General features: G+C 50.3%; 1 protein-coding gene across 1 annotated transcript; it reads right to left on the bottom strand.

Moving 5' to 3' along the window:
• Positions 1-3,143: 3,143 nt before the first annotated feature.
• On the bottom strand, positions 3,144-16,728 carry LOC109575152 (myeloid-associated differentiation marker-like). The gene is made up of 4 exons (XM_070775914.1): positions 16,678-16,728; positions 10,819-10,949; positions 9,474-10,404; positions 3,144-3,248 (listed from the first exon to the last, which is right to left on the bottom strand). Exons 1-4 carry the CDS (start codon positions 16,726-16,728, stop codon positions 3,144-3,146), a joined length of 1,218 nt encoding a protein of 405 aa, XP_070632015.1.
• Positions 16,729-17,329: the final 601 nt, after the last annotated feature.

The raw sequence follows: 17,329 nt of genomic DNA on the forward strand, positions 1-17,329 counted from the left end.
TGCACCTTGTTTTATGTCCCTGGATATGTTCTGGTGTCTCCTAGTTTATAGTCTATGGGAACCCAAATAGAATCTGTATCCTACTTTTATGTGAAAATTGTATAAATCTTAATTATGTTGAATTGATTCATGGTGCTTTCAGGTCTACTAAGAATCCTCCTGCCAGTGCAAGAGACACAGAAGATGCTGGTTTGATCCCTGAGTTGGGGTGATCCCCTGAAGGAGGGCATGGCAATCCACTCTGGTATTCTTGCCTGGAGAATCCCATGGACAGAGGAGCCTGGTGGGCTACAGTCCACGAGGTCGAAAAGAGTAAGATACGGCTGAAGCAACTTAGCCTGCACATATGCATACCCTTCTACTTTTCTGGGTAGTCATTTTATTAATTTTTGAAAGTTTGATATTGAAACTCCAACTAAAAATCTTAATTTATCTACTTAAAGAAATAAGTGTAATATAGAGTTGCTGCTGCTGCTGCTAAGTCGCTTCAGTCATGTCCAACTCTGTGTGACCCCATAGATGGCAGCCCCCTTCTCCAGTAATATATAGCAGAACTACATAAAATTTGTTCTGTATTTTCCTAGTCTCATACAAATGTATTCTCATACTTTCATAATTTAAAAAATAAAAAAAGAAAAGGAAAAACAAAAACAAAGGATTACTGCACCAAAAAGTTTACAAAAACCAGCCACCTCCTCCTCTTCTTTTAGTATTGATAAAAGAAGCCTGAGTTCTAACTCAGGTAAGATGGTTCTTTGGAACACTACCACTATCTTCTTGGTCTTCTGACTTTCCCAATAAAGTCATTATTCTTTGCCCCAAAACCTCATCTCAGTTTATTGGCCTCTCATGCAGGGAGCAGTAAGAGCCTGGATTCGGTAGTAGTGGTGGTGTAGAAAAAAACTGAATGGTAAGAATATAGGAAGGAAAATCCATGGGGAAGTTTGTGATGGTCAAGACAATGAATAGTGATGACTAGCTGGTCAAAGGACATGGTGAGGCAGATTCAAGAGTCAGTCAGTAGGTGCAATGTCAAGTTATCACCAGTCACCACAATCACTTTAGGTCAATTTTTTATCTCTTAAAAGGACCTCCCGATTCCTACATAGTTACTTTTGTTTTATCCCTTATATTCCTCTCCCCATTTAAAATAAACAATCAATTACTAATCCACAAAAATAAACACTTAGGACTGACTTTGACATCATTTAAGGCAATTCTCTCATTAATGACAAAATAGAGGTCACGTTGTCCAAACCCAAAGAGTTGTTGCCCTGCTCTCTAATCCACTTTTCATGCCATTGCACAAGGACTTTCGTTTTCCACTCCTTATTTTTACTTACATAAATTCTCAAACAGAGATATACGTTCCTTCCACCATTGCTTTCATAATTTGTATTCTTTCTCCAGGGAGTAGGTAGGGTTGGAAGGATGTTAAAAGAGGGACACAGAATCCATCGACAAGCAGCAATGGCACTACTTACCCACTGAGCCCCATCCCTAGGGTCACTGGGCTGTAGAACTCTCTACTGAGTTGTTAGGTTCTACATTATAATCCTGCCTGCTTCCAGCCCAATGGGTATGCCTCCGCTTGGAAAGCCCACACTTTCATCTGTTTGGGTATGGCATTAAATGGAATGTCATTCCAGTGACACAAAGCCACCTTTGTGGCTTTCCATCAATATCTCCCATTAAGAACAGCCAAGTGAGTGTCTGATGGACTATGTCTGATGGAAACTTCAATGGTTTAACAGCTCCAAACCCTGTCATACAAGTCTAATGAAGGAACATACAGATTTTCAGCTTGTCACAGAATGTGATGACCATGGTATAATAGCTTTCTGTATTTCAGTGTTTACCTTTAAAAGTTCACCTGCTACTTCCATATCACTGGCAGCTGTTGTTAAATTTCTAAGTAAAATAAAAAGATAGTAAGATACAGATTGACATGTAGTATGCTATTTTTTATGTAATAAAAAAGAGAACTAAAATTGAATACATCTGTATATGCTTGATTTGCATCAAGAAGCAAGGGAAGGGCAGGGCTACGCTGCTGACGCAGTGGATAAGGATCTGCCTTTCATTGCAGGGGACATGGGTTCAAATTCTGGTCTGGGAAGATTCCACATGCCTCGGAGAAACTACGCCTGATGCGCCACAACTTCTGAGCCCAAGCTCTAGGGTCCGTGAGCCCCAGTGAATGAGTCCCTGTGCTGCAACCATTGAAACCTGTGCCCCTAGAGCCCATGCTCGACAACAGGAAGAGCCACTGCAATGAGAAGCCAGTGCACTGCAACGAAGAGCGGCCCCTATTCTCCCCGACTAGAGAAAGCTGGAGCACAGCAAAAAATAGATGCAGTCCAACCAAAAATAAATAAATAAATACTTAAACAAAACGAAAAAGAAGAAACAAGGGAAGGGCTCCTATGAATTCAGTGAAGCAGTCACCTGGTCCTGGAGGAGGTGAGGAGCTGAGGGGAAAGTGGATGGAAACTCAGGTAGAAGTGATGTCTCTCAGGGTGTGGCTTTTTAGAGCATTTTGGTTTCAAACTTTGAAAATATATTAGTTTTTTAAGAAAATAAATTTTAATTTTCAAAAATATACAAAGTAAAGAAGGGGTCAGGGGAGGGATAGGTGACCAGATGGTCTCCATGCTGCCTACAGCCTCGATGGACAGGCTGAGGGAGGAGCTGAGAGATGCCTCCACAGGCCTGTCTCCAAAGGCAGAGGGAAGGGAGGTAGCTTGGGTTCTAGGGTCTGGGGAGAGGGATCTGTGGCCCCCAAGCCCACAGCTGCATTGTCAGGGCCTCCCCCAGCCCTTTAGCACACAAAGTTGATGGAGAAGATCGCTGGTGCCCAAGCCTCAGGCCCTTTCCTTGCTCTCAGCCTGGCCTGGGCTCCCTGTCTCCTGGGGGCTTGTGGTCAGAGGCTCCATCCTGAGCTGGTCAGCCAGAGCCTCCTCCATGCAGCGTGACTCTAGCTGATGCATTTCCCCCCACCCACAAGACTGTGTCCTGAGCCACATCCAGAACAGAGCTGGGGGCCCAGATGTTCCCATTCTTTGGCTCTAGACCAGATTAGAAAAATTACGGACCCAGCCTTCCTCAGTCCTCCTCTAAGTGGAGAGAGAATGGACTCTGCTCTACAGCGGCCTCAGGTACCCATCCTGGGGGCCAGGCATCGACTGCCGATCCATGTGATCCTTGTCTGTGTGGCTGTCTCCTGGGGAAAAATCTCTGTAGGATGGCTGATGGGCCCAAGAGATTAAGGCAAAGCTCCAATCAGTCCCTCCCTAGTATCTGCACCCTCTCTGTCATGTTCTGCTGGCTTGTCAACAGGAAGTGGTCTGGTTGAGACGGGGGCACTGCAGCCAGAGCAGGACAGACAGGAGCCAGGACATGATTCCTGGACTCACAAGAAGGAAGGGGCTCAGTGTTTACTGAGATTCCATTACCTGCTGAACTTCACAGGGAGACAGACCTGTATTCAAATCTGGGCTCTGACAGAGAGTAACTGTGTGACCTTGAGCAAATGACATAATGTTCACTCTGAGCCTCAGTCTCATCATCTATAAAAGGAGGATAATAATAATAATAATAGCCCTGAAGATGAATGAAATGGAGGTAACGTCACCTAGTGAGTCTGTCGGTGCTGAAAAAAATATTGGCCACTCTGCCCCTTTGGGTCTAAGGTACAAATCAAACCCAGGCAGATTTTAAGGTCCTGAACCCACATGACTGGGTTCAAATCTAGCTCTGCCACCTAAACCTGTACGATCTTGACCAGCTAACATCTCTGTGCCTGTGAAAATGGGGACACTGAGTGCACAGTTCAGGGGCTGCTGGGAGGAACAAAAGAATCCACAGCAGAGCTCGACCTGCAGTGAGCACGACACATATGACCTCTTGTAACTGTTGTGTCTACAGCAGCCCCGCTGCAGCCCAAGTCCTCAGGGCCGCTTTCTCAGCCGACAGAACCTGTGAGCTGTCACCTGAGGTCTCTTCTGGAGCCAGGCTGGGCTGGTGGGGGTTTGTCCACTTGGTCTTTTCTGGGTCTGCTTCTGACCAGGGATGGAGAAGTGGTGGGGATGGGGGAGCTTAGTTCAAGCCCATCTCCTCACCCCCGACTCCAACCAGTATCTGTTTCCATAAATCCCTTCAGTGCTTTGGCTGGAAGGAGGGTGAGCTTCCTCAGGGAGCAAAGTTCCCCAAAACCACCCATTTGGGCCACCAAGCTGCTCATAGGGTGAGGGGGTCCCTCAGATTTCTTCCCCTCCCTACATTGGCCCTGACCAGCCTTAAAGCCAATGACACCCTCTCAGCACTACTGCCAAGGGAAGTCACTCCCCTGGTTCGTGCTCCCAGGTGTCCACTGCTGCCTGCAGCACGCCATCCCTCAGGCCCAGTGACTGCAGTGATCCATGTCCATGCTGAGCTGGGCCAGCTGCCCGTCAGCCCAGACGACCGCCCCTTGTTACACTCTTGTTACTAGTCTGGGATCACTCCTTATGCAAATCCCTTAAAAAAAAAACAAAGAGTTTGAGATTATTTCTGATGCTTTGGGGAGAAGGAAGCACTTTCAGAATATTCTGTTTCTGGATGCTGGCAGACTCTAGCAGATGCCCCAAATCCCTCCATTGCTCTTCTCACCTCTGCCCACTTCCCACGGGAATCTGGCACCCCATCTTTCTCCTCCCTCTCCTCCACAAACTTAATTTAAGCTTTGTTCTTGATGTCAACCAGAAGTTGCTCAAATAATGCACAAAAGGAAACTGTTCTGTGTCATTAAGCAAATAGGGCAGGGAAGCCCACAGTCCATTAGTAGGAAGCCATTATTTTGTCTTGAAATAAGCATGATATGTGATGAGTATATTATTAAAAGTGCACACGTGCGTGCTCAGTCATGTCCAACTCTTTGTGGCCCCATGGAGTGTAGCCCGCCAGGCTCCTCTGTTCAAGGGATTTCCCAGGCAAGAACACTGGAGTGGGTGGGGGCCATTTCCTTCTCCAGGGGATCTTCCAACCCAGGGATAAAACCTGTATCTCCTGCGTCTTCTGCATTGGCAGGCAGATTCTTTACCACTGAGCCATCTCGAAAATGCCAGTTGTTTTTTTTTTTAATATAACATGAGGACAGGGAAGCCTGGCATGCTGCAGTCCATGAAGCAGCAAAGAACTGGACACAACTGAGCGACTGAACAACAACAACCACATGAGCTTACCGCCTCAGGCTCCAGGCTGGGTCTCCTGGCCAGGATATATTCCATTTCTTCAGCCTTTAGTGGAAATGCTTGAGAATTCTTGGATTTGGTGCTATCTCATTTAATCCTCCTAACAGCACCATGGCCTTGTGTGATGGACATCTCCAGGGAGGGGAACCACTGAGAACCTAAACTCCCCACTATATTTGAGGATGTCCCCATTGTGTACTTGTGACAGACTGGGCTTCACCCTAATAAGAAACTTAAAAGGTCAGATAAATATTGGACCTGCCCCACAAGTGGGGCCTGGACACACACCTAGGGAGCAGGTAGCAAACAGACACAGGTCAGATTAGAATTCCTTCTGCGGGGCCTGAAGCAGCATCTAGTGTGTGCTTCCAAAGGCCGTGGTGCCTGGACCAGCTGATCTTGACTGTGCCCTGGCTGCCCAGCTCACTTCCTTCCTGTTCTGAGCCTGGTCCCTCCATAATAATTCTCCAAGCTACCCAGCATCCTTCTAGCACAGTTGTTCTCTGCTAAAGTTGCCAGGGAGATTCTCCACAGGGTGCAGTCATGTCTAAAAGCAGGTGCTATTATCTCCATTTTCTGGTTGAGGAAACTGAGGCGTAGAGTGGCGTAGACTGAGCACAGGACTACTGTGTGCCAGGCTGTGCTCTGGTCTCAGATCAGGGTTGGGGGACTTGAGACATGTAAGGGGAAAGTCCCTGAGATGACAAAGAGGGACTGGGAGAAGTTCTCAGTGGCTGGAGAGGTAGAAAGGGGTCTGAGCTCGCAGGGCTTTGGAAGTGATGTTTTGAAGTCTCTGTTTCATCCGAAGAGAAGCTTTCAAAGGTATCTTAGTTTGAATTTAGTCCAAAACAGGCTTTGAGGGAAAGAATGGGAACAGGAATCAGTTAGAAGCTTATGGCAGGTGTCCAGCTGAGACGGATGGATGGATCTGGACCAGGTAGCCCTACAGAAGAGGAAGAGTGGGTGGATTCATGAGTGTTTTGTGAAGAGCATCTGTGAAGGTGGTGCCTTTGAGACAGGAAAGATGAGGAAGGACCAGCGTGTGTGTGTGGGGGTGGTCCGGAGGTTCAGGAGATGTGATTGGACATGGTGAGTGTGAGGAGTCCTGAGACATCCAGAGGGAGAGAGCAGGAGGCCATTGGATTTGACTCTGGACCCCAACAGAGATCAACTTCGGAGGCAGGAATTCCAGAGTTTTCATCATACAGCCTATTCACTTCATTCAATATCTTCATAAATGCCTACCATGCCCACTCACCTAAAAGAGCAGCCTGGCCACTCATACCCACACACTCCAATAACTCTTTTCACCAGTTTTGCCTTCATTATGGCATTTATCATCCACTGACCTGATACTGTATACTGGTTGCACATGGTCCATCTTCTGTACTAGAGTGTCAGCTCTATGAGGACAGAGTTCTTGGTTCTCTGCTCTCTGTCCAGACCTAGAACAGTGCCTGGCACACACTTGGTGCACAAGGATATTTGTCTATTGAGTGGAGTCTTAAAGCCATCAGACTGGATGAGAACACACACAGAACATGGCACACAGAGAAGATGTGATCTGGCTCCAAGTCCTGAGGACCTGAGACCCTCAGATGATGAGAAGGAGCAGGAGGAGGGAGGGAAAGGGGGAGGAGATGCTGAGCCAAAGGGGCAGCTCTTCCTTTATTAGGATTGTGGTGACAGTGCTGTTTGTGGGTCCCCACCTCCCCTAGCCCAAGGCTGGGCACCCTGTCTATGGGATCTCAGTCCCCTTCTCAGCGCTTTGATGGAGGACATCCTCATCTCACAGAGGGAGACACAGAGTCAGGAGGGCTGACTGAAGCTGGGGTCTCTCTAGAGCATCAGCCTCTCCTTCCCCGTGACTCTACTGAGAGCAGACTGTGCAGGAAGCAGGGGTCTAGGGTGGGGGTGGGGCCACAGCACACGCTGTCCTCTGGGGTCTTGACCCTCACCTTGGGGCCACCTAGGAGGTGGGGGCGGCCTCCTCAGGTTTTCCCTGCCCTGGGGCATGCAAACCCCAGAGCCAGGAGCAGAATGTCAGGTTAGAGATTTCCTTTAGGAAAGCTTTTCCTCTGGGAATCCTGGCTCCTCTTCTTTCCAGGAAGCCTGACCCTCTGGAAGGAACTTGGGCCGGGAGTCAAGGAGCCTGGGGGTCACCTTCCAGGCCAGGCTGCACCGCTGCCTCAGCCCCCTCCCAGTCTCAGCTCAGTGGCTGAGTGAGGGCATCTAGAGGGTCCCTGGAAAGTGAGTCAAGTTGCTTCAGTTGTGTTCAGCTCTTTGCGATCCCATGGACTGCAGCCCACCAGGCTCCTCTGTCCATGGGATTCTCCAGGCAAGAATAGTGGACAGGGTTGCCATGCCCTCCTCCAAGGGATCTTCCCAACCCAGGGATCAAACCCAGTTCTCCTGCATTGCAGGCAGATTCTTTATCGTCTGAGCCACTAGGGAAGCCCAAGAATACTGGAGAGGTCTCTGGAGCCGCCCCCTAACCATGTCAAAGACCTAGCCCCTCACATTTCCTGCCAGAGTATCCATCAGGCTGGTTCTGCCTGCAAGTCAGCCTGGAGGAGAGATAGTCCAAGCGCTCTCCCTGGTGGCCGGTCATAATCAGACAGGCAGCCACACCCAGCAGCTTCTGAGGTTCATGAAAAGAGTTAACAGTAGAAGCCATGACCCTAAACCCTAGAGCCTGGACAGGAGAGAATCCTGAGAGGTCAGGCTACAGCTCCCTGCTCTCCCAGACCAAGTCCCCAAAGGTCAGTGTTACAAATGGCAGGTATGGCCACTGTAAAGTTGAGTGAAAAGCACAGTAGTTTGATGTCATATGAACTTGGATTTGAATCCCTGAGTTCTTAACCTCACCTGGAGCCCCTCATGCTGTTAGGTGGTGGGCTGTTAGGACATATCCTGCAGGGCTGTGCCCTCTCTCTGCATGAACAGGTAGCCAAGGGAGATGGCAGGGGCGAGGCTGGACCAGTGACCGGAGTCCCCTGGAGGTGCTCAGCCCTTGGGCCAGTGGCCCATCCGTGGCTGCACAGCACAGTCGTCTGGCCCTCGGGCTGAGCTTCTCAAAGCGTGGGCTCCCTGCCTGCTGCACAGCCAGCTCTCAGTGGAGGAAGCCCCACCCAGAGGTCCTACAACAGCACCCCCTTCTGCTGTTGGCAAGCTTGCCAGAAATATCCTGAGAGAGTCAAGATGCTAGGCAGGGTCTGATTGGTGCCTCCTTGCCCTTCCCCCAGCCCACCAGCCTCCCTACAGGGGCCCTGGGATAGGAGTCAGCCATACAGACAAGGGCCACATGGATGGACCATCTACACTGGCCCCCAAGACAGATAGTCAGGTGCCTGAGGCTTCAGGAGAGAAGAGACCCTCTTTTCTCCACTCAAAGGTGGATAGAGGAAGGCTGACTCTGTGATCCTTCCAAGAAGCTGCTCCAGGGTCAGAGAATGGACCCGGGCTCTGTTCTATACCAGGCTCTGGCCACAGTCTGAGCCTGGTGTCAGCCAGGAGGCTCTGGCTGGCCGGCTGAGGAGGGAGTCTTTGGCCACTGCTCTGGGAGGCAGGGAGGCCAGGCCAGGCAGGGAGAAAGGGAAGGGCCTGATGCCTGGGCACCCGGGGTCTTCTCCATCAACTGTGTGTACTAAAGGGCTGGAGTTGGCCCTGGCCACTCAACAAGTGGGCATGAGGGCCACAGCTCCTTCTCCCCATGTTATAGACCAGGGTTCTTGGCCTCCTTAATCAATAGAAATTGATTTGGTGCTGTCCAGGTACAAGCAAGGGTTGCAGCAAAGGGTCCAAGATCGCAGCCTGTCTTGTATCCAGATCCCTGGACCCAAGGCGCCTCCCTTCCCTCTGCTTTTGGAGACAGCCTGTGGGAGCATCTCTCAGCTCTTCCCCAGCCTGTCCATCAAGGCTGCAGGGAATATGGAGACCATCTGGCCAACGATCCCTCCCCTGATCCTACTTTTCCACTTGGTATATTTTTCAAACTTTAATTTTGTTTCCTTAAAAAAGCAATTTGCTTACATGTTTCAAAATCAAAATGCTCAAAAAGGCCATATTCTGAGAAATCTCCCTTCTACCTGTGGCTCCATCCACTTTCCCCTCAACTCCCCTCCCCCACCAACACCAGGTATCTGAGTCTAAAAGAGGGTATCAAGGGACATCAGAAGTTGGTGAAGAAACTGCAGGTGAAAGGGAGAATCCAGAGTCCCTGGGCTGAGCCTCAGTCCATACAAAAGTCTCTAGGATCAAGTACATCATGTCAGCCACATAAACCAGCAGGTTGATGGCTGTCAGGATGGCCACAGCCAGTCGAAGGTCCCAGATGCAGACAATGGTAGTGAGTTGATCACTGCAGCTCATATCACTGGATCGCTGGGGCTGCCCCCCCAACTTCTCATGGAACTGGTAGAGGGGCCAGAGGATCACTGCGGTGGCGTAGAGGACGACAGAGAGCACAGTCTGCACCCACAGTAAAAGGGGGATGCGAAGGGGCAGCTTTTTGTCGTTGTCACAGTCACACCCATTCACAAGGAAGTTCACGACCCCCAGGACGAAGCAGATGGCGTACACGGCCACACACCACACCAGGGCCGGCTGGTGCTGGTACAGGTCAGTGTTGCAGATGAAGGGGAAGATGACCCAGGCCAGATGGTTCTCCAGCCTCCTGAGCACACCTGGGAAGGTGGGCACAAAGCAGACCATGCTGCCGGGTCGGACACAGACCCAGGCCACTTCGATGGCATAAAGCAGAGCAGCCACGCAGGAAAAGGCGGTGGCGATGATGGCGCGGTTCTGGGCGGGGCCTGGAGAAAAGACCTGGATGTAGGAGGTGCCGAAGATGACGGAAGTCACGATGCAGATGATGATGAAGTGGAAGGAATAAGCATGAATAAAACCATCCCAGAAGCGTGGGAAGCGGGACTGCAGCCCACATAACTCCACTATGGAGGTGATGAGGCTCACGGCAAAGCAGAGACACCAGACGAACATGCACCAGTTACCCATGCCCTCCTCCCAAATGCCCAGGCTGGCCCCCAGCGAGAAGGACACGGAGGTCGAGAGCAGCTGCCCCACGTGGAGGAAAAAACCCATGATGGGCTTGGAGGCCAGGCCTGAGGACCAGCATATGGTGATGGTGACGATCAGGTGGTCAACGTCACCGCTGTTGTAACCAAAGCTTCTTGCTTTGGTTTGTTCTCAACCAAAGGCTTGTAAACAGTTTAAACACAGCTCCGGATTTGACGTTCTGAGTTCAGATTTGCTTTGCCGGTTAAGCTCTGTTTGTGTCTCCGTTTTTTCCTCAAGAAAATATACGACCACTGACCCCTAGAACTGATGTGCTGATCTGAACAAAGTAAGGACCACACTCACCTTCTCAATCCAGCAAGGCGGCCCGGGGGTTAATGTAAAGTCTCCCAAAATAGAAGCACAGCGCACCCCTGGCACACAGCCTACGGCAGTTTCAGTTTTCTTCCTTGTATAAATTCCAGCTGAGCCTTGCCGTGTTGGAAGTTGGTTCTTTTGCGCAGTGATCCACCTTCTCCCCTGCCCGCCGGCTTGCTTAACATAAAGCTACTTTTCTTCTGCCCAAGACTTATCTCTCAGTACTGGCTTCTTCAGGGACGAGCTGTCGAGCCTGAGCTGGGTGACAATGTTATGCATCCAGGCAGCAGCCAGGTCCCCGGGGTTCCTGCCCTCCCCCTCTTCCTGGGGCGAAAGGGACAGTGCGGCTAGGAAAGTCGGGGTGCCCGCTGCTCCCACTGAAGATCTGTAGGTATTTTTCCAGCAGCTGTAAAACTTACCTACCCCTCCCCACTCCTTGCTCACAACCTGCTTTCACTTTCTGTTGAGAGCAGGAAACTGGGCTCTGACGGAGCAGCCAACCTCTTGATCGAGTGAGTAAAAGAGCATGCGTCCTGCGAGGCCACCTTCCCCGCTATTTGGTCATATTCTTTGCTCTTTGGGACTATGCGGTCAGTAGGATGCTGCAGGAGTGGGGAATGGCTTATTTGTGACTCTGTACCACTCTTTTCCCAAGAAAGAATTGGTTTGGTTGCTTTAAATCTGTTCTGGGGGAGCCAGTTAAGTTGGGGGAGGGGAGTCTACATCCATCCCTTCTAGAAGTCCACTGGCACGCATCTTGGCAGATTGGCAACACTAGAGCTATTACCCAGTAGGTAGCCATGAATAAAATGCTTTTTTAATATAGCCCAAGTCGTGTATGTTTTCGATTCTGAAGAACAGTGGCCCTGGAATGGGTCTCTAAATTACTATTTTCCAGTTAGAATTCTTTTGTCAATGATCTGGTAAGTGGGAGGCTTTCCTGTTACTCATGATAAAGATTCTTCCAACAAGGGCACCAAATTAAAAGCAAAAAGAAAATGAAACTGTGAAAAGCCTGCCTCCTTTACAGGGGTGACTTTGCAGGCAAGGGAGGAAGAAGAGGGGGTCAGCTTTTTAGGGAACTGAATCCACACCGACCTCTATGGTTTCTGTCCTGGTGCCCCAGGCAGGGGATGCCGGGGTCTGTGCCGCCTCCCCCCAGTCTCTGGAGGGAGAGGGGTTCTAGTGCAGAGGCAAGGGTGGGAGGAAGAGCCTCAGCGCCCCCACAGCGTGAGGAAGAAAGGTGGTACGAAGTAGTTTCTCCCTTTAAGATCCCACAGGACACTCAGTTTGCCTGGAGTGTGTCCCTTACAAGGGGACAGGGAGGGAAAGTGGATTTTCACTAAGACAATTCCCTAAGGAGGTTTGAATCCACGAGGACAGCCGGTTGGCTGTTGTTGGACATACAATCTTTTTTTCACCTCAGACCTACTAAACTGGAAAAAACAAAATCCTCCATACCAAGATGATTCACAAAAAATGGTGGAAATGTTCATTAGTACTTTTTTTAACCCACCGCCCAACATGGGGCTGATGCAGACATGGGTGGTGATTGTATTCACAGCGGAGGAGCGGCACCTTGTCACAGACAAATCCTGACACTCGTCTCTCGGTATTTGGCTTCTTGAGGACTGAAGAGACAAGCCTGAGTTCAGTAACACAGCCACAAGGTAAGGGGCCTCCAGAAGCTAAAAGAGGCAAAGAGGGACCCCTTCCTGGGGCATCAGAGACAGCACAGCCCTGTTGACACATTGCTTCAAAACACTGACCTCCAGAACTGTGAGAGAATGCATTTCTGTTGTTTTAAGCCACCAGGCTTGTGATAATAGCCCTAGGAAATCAAGATGAACTTCCAGAAATGAAAAATATATTATTTGTCATATATTTTTTTATAGTTTCCAGAAAAACTTGCCGACCTCCTGCTCTAGAGCATGGTGGTCACATGGATCCCAGGATCCCTTGTCATACCCTGTGTCCCCAGTGTCTGAGACTCACTGGGAAGGGTCCACTGATCTAGAGAAGGGGTTTCAGTCCAAATGCCCACAGGACCCAGGAGGGAAAGAAATAAGTAAAGGGGATGGAGAGGACTAGGGCCCCAAGAGAGGACGAGCTGCACCTGTCGGGGGTGGTGGAAAAGCAAGATGTGGTGTGTGATGATATGGTCTCATGTTTATAAAACAGCAAAAAAAGATACAGATACTCCTTACAAACATGTGTGAATGTGTGTACACACATGTCTACATATGATCAGAGCCTGTGAAATGTGTTGAAGGCTGTACATGAAGTTGAGGACCTGGATGCTCCATGGATGGGGGGGTGGATGTGCCTGTGAGCAGGCAGGAAGCCTGGCCACACCCAAGAGAGGGAATGGGGCACTTTTGAGATGATCACAGTCCTGCTTTATGTCAATTAAACATGAGAAGAAGAAAATGTAGAAAATACTAAACAGAGATGAAAATGAAAAATAATATAAACGGCAGAGCATTTGCTCAGCTTCACCCCACACCAAAGGAGCATAGCCCAGTGACACCAGATCTCCTGCAGCTTGAAAAGGAGCTGGAAATGTGGATTTTCATGTGAAATTAAAACACTTTGCAGCTACCAAACGCAATAGAAATAAATAACACCAATTCTATACCCTCTCTTTCTGAAAACACTGAAGGGACACCAAACACATCCTTAGATCACCTCCAATACAAACTGGTTTGCAACCTCTGATCTGGAGCAAATCAAGCTTGTATGTGCTATGTCCAGAATGGGGCCAGGGCCTTCTGGGTCCTCTGTGAGGGAGCAGGGGAGGAGAACAGACAGCTGGCATGGATTGAGTGTGCCATGTGACAGGCCTTCTGATAAGCTGTTCACATGATTTCGTTAATTAAAGTAGGTATTGAACCCATTGCACAGATGGGAAAACTGAGGCTCTGGTGAGTCACTTTCCCAGGATCATCCAGCTATGAAATGTCTGCCAAAGGTCCAGAGCCTCCTTGTAACTCTGGTGACCATCTCCCCTCCTTCTCTGCCCTTCTGGCACCTCCTCCTTCCTTCCTTCCTTTATCTTGGCCATGACCTTCCCAGCTCCCTGTCTTCCAGTCCACGTGCCTGGCTGCTGGGCAGGCAGGGCTCAGCCACATCCAGGCTGTGCTCTGACAGGGGCACTGTGTCCAAGCTCACATATTAGAGTGGAGGAGGGGCTGCTGGGAACTCAGGCAAACCTGCTGCTTCCCAGTTGGGCAACTGAGGCCCAGAGTGGCACATGCCTTACCCAGGGTCACACAGCAGGAACACCCATGGCTCTCCTTCCCCAAGCCCTCCCTCTGTCCCATTGTGCACAGCTGCTCAGTCATGCCCAACACTTTGCAACCCCATGGACTCTAGTCCGCCAGACTCTTCTGTCCATGGGGATTCTCCAGGCAAGAACACTGGAGTGGGTTGCCATGCCCTCCTCCAGGAGATCTTCCCAACCCAGGGTTCTAACCCAGGTCTCCCCATTGCAGGTGGATTCTTAAAACGTCAGAGCCACCAGGGAAGCCCAAGAATACTGGAGTGGGTAGCTTATGCCTTCTCCAGGGGATCTTTCTGACCCAGGGATCGAACCAGGGTCTTCTGCATTCCAGGTAGATTCTTTACCAGGTGAGCTACCAGGGAACCCCCTCTGTCCCTGGATCCAAAGTTGTCATTTCTCCCTGGAAGGAAATTCCAGATGAGTTCTGGGAGGTTGGTGGGAATAGACTGGCAAACAGCGAGCAGGACACCCCAGCCTCCCTCACCCCAGTGCCCCTCCCCACCTCTGGCATGCCCACTGGGAGGCCCATAGGCTCCAGGGCTCCACTGGCAATTGGGGCTCAAGGAGCTTTGTGAGTCCAGGGAGGTTCTCAGGTTTGCTCTCTGTTTCTCTTTCCAGCCTCAGCTTTTCCCAGGGTTTATTATCAGCAAAGGCAACAAGGCCCCTGATGGCAGGAAGCTGGCTAGGGCTCAGTCTGCTGGCCCTTCAGGCCTGGGGGCCTCTCAGCAAATAGTCCTTTGCAAACAGGGCAGCTGTCCCTGAGGAGGGCGGGATGGGAGGGGCCTCACTCCCCCCACACACTGGACCCTGGAGGAGCCCCTGTATGAGCAGGACTGCAGCTCTGGCTGGCGGGACTGTCTTGGGCGGTGACCTGGGCAATTCTGTGGTCTCCAGGGTCCCTGCCACTCTAGCCATGTGTCCCTGTCACAGCCCTGAAACCCCTTCAGGCCCCTGTTCTCCTGTCTCAGTTCCAGTCCAGGCCCCTCCTCCATGGGAAGGTTGGCTCCATGCCTGCATCTCTTCTGGGTCAGAAGACATGTACTAGACTGCCTCAGGGTCCCTGGGACCCTGGGATCCCCCCAGTCATCTCCACTCTGCCCCCCGCCCCCACCCCAGTCCCAGGTGCATTCTCAGGGCTGTCACCTCCCAGGGGTCCTACAGGGGCCTCCTCTTTCAGCTCCTGCCCTTAAAAGGGGGTGATCATCCATCCATCCCCACCCACTCCCTGGGATGTATACATCAGCCTCAGACACAGCATCCTTGTTGATTTCCAGTCCCTTCTTCCCAGCTTGGAAGTTGCTAACCTGTCTCCCAGGCCAGGAGAATCCTCACAGGTAGGACTACTTCTAGATCTTTCCAAACTCCCACCTGGATGGCAGTTCTGGAGCTTAAGAGTCAGACATTATGTTAATTTATTCTGTGATTCTTCCATGATGCTCCATGATGCTTGGAGTCATGCTGAGTTGGGGTCTCCCTTCCCCAATGCAGAAGAGTCACATGTGAAAGCAAAATTGGGGGAGGGGATCCACAACAGTCCCTACTTCCCATGTCATCTTGTCCCTAGGGCCTTGTTCTCACCCCATGGGCTCCTCTCTGTTCAGACCTGAAGCTGCCCTCCTCTGGGTGGGGCTGTGTCTCCTCAGATGGCAGCTCCTTCTAGTGATGCTGCAGGGAGGACAGGCCGGGACACGTGTCTCCAGGTTACTGTGGAAGGAGGCCGTGGGCCTGAAGGTGGGTCCTGGGTCCCAGAACTCCCACCCACAAGGGACCTGCTGACATGTGGGCTGTAGAGCAAAGTGCTCAAACCCACAGCTTTGCTATTTTTATCTGGGGTTTACACTTTTACAGCCTTTTCACCTTAGTTTTCTCATCCACGAATGGATTATCAGATTTTCCTGGTGGTCCAGTAGTTGTTTCACTGAAGGGGGCACAGGCTCAAACACAGGTTGGGGAATTTCCACATACCATGCAGCGCAGCTAAAAATAATTGCATTAACAATGCAATCCACTACTTCTTTTCTGAACTCATGGGCTCAGATGCTTGTTATTCAGAATTTTTAAGTCAGACAGGTATATGGTGAATCTACTCTATATGCCATAACACTCGGCCTTGTGTCTGAAAGCACCTTGAAATAAACACGTTAGTGTTTTGGCAACTGAATTATAATCAAACATGTTAGTGTTTCGGCAACATAAATTGTCTCAACTTTGTTCAAGTCAAAGTTTGTTACTAAACAATTAAAAACTTTTTTTTTTTCAATTTGGAGAGAGTTGAAACTTGGGATTATAGAAAACCATCACTGTAACCAGAGCTTCTCAGATAGCAATAGTGGTAAAGAATCCACCTGCCAGTGTTGGAGATGCGAGAGACAGGGGTTCGATCCCTGGTTTGGAGAAGATATCCTGGAATAGGAAGCAGCTATCCACTCCAGTATTCTTGCCTGGGAAATCCCAAGGACAGAGAAACCTGGTGGGCTACAGCCTATGAAGTCACAAAGAATCAGACACGACTGAGCACATTCTTGTACCCTGTATGGCTGTAGATAATGGCATGCAGTGCAAAGAGTTAAAAATGTGCATGGCTTTGTGGTGAGACTCAACCCACCTTTGAGATAAGACAAGTCTCTTGACAAAGCCAAGGGTGACGGGTGGGGAGAATAACTGTAGAGCAGCTGTGCTGTTACCAAGTGTCTGGTTCTAACTCCACAGATTCTGAGCCTCAGCCATCACAGGGCCCTGTGTCATTTCCAGACGTCTGACTTAATCTACCTCCGGAACTAGGTCTTTCTCTGATGAGTCCTCAGCGAAGACCACTGCCATACTGGTGCCATACTGATGCCTGACCATCACAACACCATGTCCACCAATAGGACATTCACTTTGTCCATCTCAGCCTCTTGGAACACCATATGGTTCTACCTCCGCCTGCCGCAGCTGTTCTCCACTTGTGTGGCCTTCTCACTGGTGGCCAGCATGGGCACTGGGAGAGGGGATGTAGGCAACTGGTCCATGGCCATCTGGTGCTTCTGTTTCACTGTGACCCTCATCATCTTCATTGCTGAGTTACGTAAGCTCCGGTCCCCCTTCATTTCTTCTGGCACCACCTCCTCGACACCTACACCTGCTATGCCGCCCTCTTCTGCCTCTCGGCCTCCGTCATCTACTCCATCACCTTTGTCCAGTTGCTGTTCAGTCACCAAGTCATGTCCGATTCTTTGTGACCCTGTGGACTGCAGCACGCCAGGCCTCTATGTCCCTCACTGTCTCCGGAGTTTGCCCAAGTTCACGTCCAGCTGTGCAACATGGAGTACAAGCTGCCCGTCAAGGTTGTGCACACCCTGCTCATCGTGCTCCTCTACATCAGCGCTCTGGTCCTCTGGCCACTCTACCAGTTCTATGAGAAGTTGGGTGGGAAGCTCCG

Source organism: Bos indicus, chromosome 21 (genome assembly GCF_029378745.1).
Source record: "Bos indicus isolate NIAB-ARS_2022 breed Sahiwal x Tharparkar chromosome 21, NIAB-ARS_B.indTharparkar_mat_pri_1.0, whole genome shotgun sequence".
Taxonomy (NCBI): Eukaryota; Metazoa; Chordata; class Mammalia; order Artiodactyla; family Bovidae; genus Bos; species Bos indicus.

What these genes read in the sequence shown, in the direction of transcription:
- LOC109575152 (XM_070775914.1), bottom strand. Translation starts at nt 16,728, where the DNA reads ATGGCAGTGGTCTTCGCTGAGGACTCATCAGAGAAAGACCTAGTTCCG. An exon ending in AGAAAGACCTAGTTCCGGAG is followed by an intron (nt 10,950 to 16,677) that starts GTAGATTAAGTC and finishes CTTTCGCCCCAG; the next exon opens with GAAGAGGGGGAGGGCAGGAA. An exon ending in AAGTCTTGGGCAGAAGAAAA is followed by an intron (nt 10,405 to 10,818) that starts GTAGCTTTATGT and finishes TGGTTACAACAG; the next exon opens with CGGTGACGTTGACCACCTGA.